Below are 6,000 nucleotides of genomic sequence, written 5' to 3'. Positions count from 1 at the left end.
AAAATTATTAATAAAAAAAAATGCTTAAAATAACGATAATAATATAATTATATTAAAAAAAATATAAATTAAATATATTAAATTTATTAAAAACTTAAAAACAAAATAACAATCTTTTAAAATAAATTAACTAAATTAAAACGGAAAAAGAATAATAAAGAAAAACTTACCATTCCCCGGTACTTGAGCCACTTAAAAGTCACTATTATCCGATAAAGGATTTAAACCCTTTTACTACTTAAATATAATAGCATTACTAACATTAAAAATTAATTGATTGGTGCGTTAAGCTGTGTAAGATGAGAAACGAAGCCTTTTGTGGAGAATGGGGATTTTGATTGGGTGTAAATAAAGGGCAGGAGGGGTTAGTATGTAAATTTAAAACTCACGGAGGTTTTTCTCAACGGAACTGTGTAAACCTCTGCATGAGTATGAAGGTCATCGCCGAAACAGCGTCCAAGAAATGCCCCAAGCATGAGGATTAACCACATAACCCGTCAAGAGTACTTTGGTACTTAATCATAAATCATGGCACTAAAACAGTATAGAAGTGAGATCGAACCCAGGGTGCTTAACATGTCCTGGCAGAGGAACTTGTCAACCAGATTCTTCCCCATCCATTTCATCTAGACATACATCTAGACATACAGGTCACCTAATAGTGACTCGTAAGGCTTCATTATTACCGACAAGGCGGCGATTCAAAACCATGGGGACCCAGCTAACCGAACGCGTACTGGATGTTTCCCTAGATGACAATGCGACAAATACAGACACATTGGATAGCACTCGTCTCTATGGCGTCTCGTGCAATAGCAATCATGAGAATGGAGTCCCCAAGGATTCGACTCTCAAAAATCGAGCTCGTAAGTATCGACCTACAGTTATGAAACAGTTGACTGAGAAGATGGAAGCTCGCAAGACTATAGCTCGCAAGATCATAGCTCGCAAGACCAAAGCTCGCAATAAACTAGCTCGCAATATGCGTCTTCGCGAAATACGAGCTCAGTTCCGATGCCGTCGAGCCCTGATCGATAGGTGTATGCCAGAGGCAGTTGTTTTTCGGCGTACATCTTCTGGTAACGAGGCCATCTTGGAGGAGAACCCGATGGCGGACTGTCCAGAGGATACTGTTCAGGACGGTGGCTCCGTCAGTGGTGAGTGTTTTAGGCTCCTATCCACCCCTCCCTATCACTGACATCATCTAGGTGTCATGATGGTGGTAGCGACTTTTGAGGCGCCTGGCGTTCGCCGCAAAGTATTGAAGTCAACAGGAGTCGCCATTAATGATTACTATATAATGACAGTCGCACATGCTATCTGGGATAGCAATTTTGGACTTGCATCGTCTATCACAGTTATTCGAGATATACGCGCTGATCCTAGCCAGGAAAATATGCGCTGCGTGGATGCTGGTGCTGTCCATTACCAGTGGGCTAGAAATCCCGGAGATACGAGTGAATCTACAAGGAAGAATGATTTTGCTATTCTTCACGTTTCGGAACCCTTCCACAGGGGAGTACAGCCGATGGCATACCAGGAGCCGCCGACTCATCCGACCGATGTCAGTATATATGGCTTCCCTAGGGGCGGGCCCCGTCTCCGCTACAGCACGAGTCATCAAGTCAAATACGCACCTAATGTCAGCGGTCTACTCGATCACAAGGGAGACACTGAATATGGTACGTACAAATGGTACCTCAAATAGGAGATACTAGTGACGCTTTGCCGTTTCTCGTACTTTTCAAGCTTATGACTGACCCTTTGAAACTTCTGCAGGCAGTTCGGGTGGCCCCGTCGTCGATATTTCCTCTGGAACTGCCTTTGGGTTGCATCGAGGTTTCGCCAAAAAGACTCAAACCACTCCTCTAATCAACAAGGCAGTCCTTCTTCAGGTCCATGGTAATGATCCGCATAGATTCATGCAGTTCATTGATGATTTCACCGAGGAGAATTCAACGGAAGACTCTTCGGTCATCAAGGGCGATGAGTTCTGTGTTGGAATCTGGGATGCAGCCTTTTATCGCTAAGGTTGAGCAAGCGTTGCAAGGCAACAAGGAATAACGAATTCGCTTTGTTAAGTGGGATGAATAGGACGAAGGTATATAGAATGGGGAAAATGGGAGCGCGGGCTCAAAAAGTGATATGATAGAATATGGTTCTGGGCTGATTGGGTACTGGGTACCTGACATGGGGATATTGGTAGATTGCGAAAGAATTATATACTCTTCTGGTTTGATGTCATCATATTTTGCATATGCGATTGTTATGGCGTCCATACCTACCTAATGCAACACCATATCCACGCATTTTGGACAAGCCTGTTTTCGTACGGTATGTCAGCGCATGCGCGTTTCATTGTCTAAGACGACGAAAATTGTGGGGATTTTTCAGATTGGCGAATGCGAAAAGCAGATCTCTGATAACCCTGCTGCTAGGCGCTTCGTTGCCGATCACTTTTAATGATCATAATGTGGAATTGGACGCGCATCAAAAGTGTGTTGTATTGTGTAAGGATTTGAGGCATTACGGACGGTTTACTTACAGAAGAGTGTTGCTATTTCAGTAGTAGTCATTTTCAGCACTTATTTTCTTACCGCCTTTAAAAAAACTGGCAGAAAGTTTAGAGAATCCCCCACCTATTTTCGATTTATTTGCACCACCACGTCAACCATTATATCATATCAAATCCAACAATCTAACATATAAGAATGATATTGTTAGTTTTCCCTCAATTAGAGCTTTTTAATGATATAAATCTTAATTAGATGCATGCAAGATTTCAAAAGCTATTCAAGATATATTCAATTAAATGGGTGCGCAGCCGCTGAAGCGGGCCATCCACCACCTATACGAGATACCTAACCTACTTTCGCACTTAGATAAATGTTGAAATACCATATACGTCTAATTGAAATTTATATTATTAAAAAGCTCTAATTAAATTTGAACCAACAATATAATTCTCATATACTAGATCGTTTGATTTAATACGATATAATGGTTGACGTGGTGGTGCAAATAAATCAAAAATAGGTGGGGGAATCTCTAGTAGCAAGACCTTTTGGGCAGGCGGTGAGGACAACGGTGCTGAAAATGACTACTACTGAAATAGCAACACTCCGACAGAAATGGTGGGGTTACCTACCACCTGCCTATCAGTTGCCCACACATACAAATCTCAGGTCCCTACCTCATAGTAAGCTGCTACTGACCTAATTATAATATTATTATAGTGAAGTCTAGTGAAATACCTCAGATGCCCTTCATAATATCATCGCTAACTTATCTAGCCGTTTCCTTAGGCTTGAAATCCTATCCTCTAATATCTATATCCTATCACTCCTGGCCTTACCCTATCATTCCAAAGCAAACAACACAAATACAAAGTCAGTCCGGTGCCTCCTCGGCCTGCATGTTCAGTCGCAATCAAAAACGAGAGCCGCGGTACACTCTCCAATTGAGAACCTGGGTCCCTTTCTGACGCGGAGGTATTCTACTGATTCTTCCCCGGTCAAAACGTCAATAGCCTGGCTGAACTTTTCGGGATCGTTACCCTTAACTAGAAGGGCGACCGCTTTATTAATCTCAGCCAGATCCACCTCAGCCCTTCTATGAAGTTTCACCTTGTCATATCCTCGATGCAAGGCGATCACTTTTCCGGACGCATTATCGACAACAGGACCACCGGAGTTACCTATGAAGAGTTGAAAATGTAAGCAATCGTCTGGAAAGTGAAGAGAGCACAGGGTTATAAGAAACCTTGCCCCTCCCCCTAAAATATATATAAAGTGGGGTGGGGGGCGAGTATCTCCCCTTGCTAGGATCGTTTGTACATACCACCTGCTGTGTCTCCATCGTGGTCGAGCATAGTGCTAGTAGTAGGCGCATATGTGACTGTGCTTCGGCTAAAGCAAAGGCTAGCCTGCCATACCTTATTGTCGATAGACATGTCGCGAGGGAAACCGTATATCCCGACATTAGTATCACCAAGTGGTGTCTTCCCGTACTCCATTCGTCGGCAACCCTCATGGAAAGGCTTCGAGACGCGAAGAATGGCGAAATCGTTTTCCCACGCCGCCTTTCCCATGAACTTAGACTCTTTCGCCTCCGAGCATGCCTTGGCCCACTGGTAGTGAACGGCCCCGGCATCGACATAGCGCGTGTCTAAGTGTTCGGGATCCGCACGCCTGTCCCGATGGATACTAACGAATAAGGCGAGCCCGCCTTCCCGAGACCAGACATTGTGACCGACAGTCATGACATGGTAATCGTCAAAGATGACCGCGGACCCAGTCGTTCGCCACCATTTTCCCGTGCGCCCCAGAAATAGCGCTTCTACTCTCACGATCCCTGAGCGACCTTGTTAATGCTAGGCAATACTAAGAAACATGATACGGGGTTACGCACCACTCCATGGCCCATCGTTCTGAACGTAAGTATCCGAAATAACCTCCCTACGGTTTAAGCCTATGGATGCCTCGCCGTAATCGAATGGATGGTCTGACGGGTACCAGAAAGCAACTGCTGCAGATGGCCCTCCGTCAATCAAGGTTGGGAGGCATTCGATACGAGCCCGTCTCTCGCGAGAGCTTTCCTGCTGGGAGATGGCGAGGCGTTTTTTGGCTAGGGCATCGATGTCCAACTCTCCATCTGAAGTAAACTCTAATACGAGCCTGGACTTTATATTACCCATGTTGGCTGCGAATGAGTACCACCCTGGGGGAAATAAAGCTGAAGAGTTCCTTCCAGATATATGACTGAGACACAACTGAGGCGTGTTTTAGCAACAGTAGAAGCTAAGAAAGAAGGCCAGGTTTTTCGAGGGGGGATGCATGTTTATATGTTGCTAACGTCCTTAGCTGGGTCATTTCAGCGAGTATTACTTGAGTCGCAAGGCGACAAGAGTTTACGAAGGGTTGTTGTCACTTGATTGGGTGCATATATGGTGCATGCATCTGTACTAAAACCTGGCCATAACGAATACGGTATATAACGAATTTATTCTATAACGAATTCAGATCACTGTTTCTTAAATTTTGTATGTAAGTTATGGAGGAAGAAATGTTTCATTGGATGTATATTTCCTAGCGTTAAAATATTCCCCACTTAGAACACGGTTAGACGTATTATATTAGACCCCAATCCGTAGTATAACTTCCGATAGGGCTACTTAACAATTTACTTTGCTTATTATTTTTGCTCATCATATATAATCCAAGCTACCTGATATGGATATACGAGGTATTGATAGGCAAGTTAGGCTATTGCGCGCCGGAAATGGTACAAGATTATCGTCCCATTAATATAATCTCCACGAGTCCTATATAGAGGCTTAAGTAGATTGCACAATCAATTGATATCTGGCGAACTTATTGCTGTTATGCATATAAAAGGGGTAAGCGTATTAAGTAATAGTAGATATATAACTGATCACTGCTAACGCTTCAAATCCTCTTCAAATGCCCGGGTGCTTCCGAACCACTAACGTTAAACAATATTAATTATACTATCGAAAAATTACATCTACTGTTATTGGATTATGATAAGGCTTTATGTTAATTAAACCCGCTTATTTTTCTAATTTTCTTTAACTACTATCCTTTTATGAACAGGGACCCTCCTCCCCCTAAAAACCTTTCTATAAGCATCATTCAAAGCCAATATTCCTTTACTTGGAACTCCGTGCGTTGTCCCAGTCGGGGAGTTCGATGACAGCACGTATTTCCCCCCGGGAAAACCGTCGTGCGAGTAGTAAAATTATAGATTTTATTATAGTTACTATATAAGGAAAAAAAGGAGTTTTTTAATGGATGGTAAAAATAAATAAGGCTTTTAAAAAAATATAAGAAGTTATTATTAATAATTTAATAATAAGATTATTTAAACTAAATTAGCTAAAATAAATTTATATTAATAAATTTAATATAATTATAAGCGTGATTTTAAAATAATTTAAAAATAATAAAATATAATACTTAATAGTATATTTATTTAAAA

General features: G+C 42.1%; 2 protein-coding genes across 2 annotated transcripts; one reads left to right on the top strand and one right to left on the bottom strand.

The window, feature by feature from the left end:
* The first annotated feature begins 389 nt into the window (after nucleotides 1-389).
* On the top strand, nucleotides 390-2,681 carry F4812DRAFT_410347 (uncharacterized protein). The gene is given in 5 exon segments (XM_047932527.1): nucleotides 390-866; nucleotides 915-1,157; nucleotides 1,209-1,682; nucleotides 1,780-2,610; nucleotides 2,625-2,681. 4 exon segments carry the CDS (start codon nucleotides 710-712, stop codon nucleotides 2,028-2,030), a joined length of 1,125 nt encoding a protein of 374 aa, XP_047795128.1. The 5' UTR covers nucleotides 390-709; the 3' UTR covers nucleotides 2,031-2,610; nucleotides 2,625-2,681.
* A 531-nt stretch (nucleotides 2,682-3,212) lies between these two features.
* On the bottom strand, nucleotides 3,213-5,069 carry F4812DRAFT_410346 (trypsin-like cysteine/serine peptidase domain-containing protein). The gene is made up of 3 exons (XM_047932526.1): nucleotides 4,411-5,069; nucleotides 3,841-4,353; nucleotides 3,213-3,697 (listed from the first exon to the last, which is right to left on the bottom strand). Exons 1-3 carry the CDS (start codon nucleotides 4,694-4,696, stop codon nucleotides 3,420-3,422), a joined length of 1,077 nt encoding a protein of 358 aa, XP_047795127.1. The 5' UTR covers nucleotides 4,697-5,069; the 3' UTR covers nucleotides 3,213-3,419.
* Between the last annotated feature and the right edge of the window lie 931 nt (nucleotides 5,070-6,000).

The sequence above is a fragment of the Daldinia caldariorum genome, assembly GCF_022478825.1.
Source record: "Daldinia caldariorum strain CBS 122874 unplaced genomic scaffold F4812scaffold_1, whole genome shotgun sequence".
Classification (NCBI taxonomy): domain Eukaryota; kingdom Fungi; phylum Ascomycota; class Sordariomycetes; order Xylariales; family Hypoxylaceae; genus Daldinia; species Daldinia caldariorum.
This window is presented reverse-complemented; position numbering and strand designations above follow the sequence as displayed.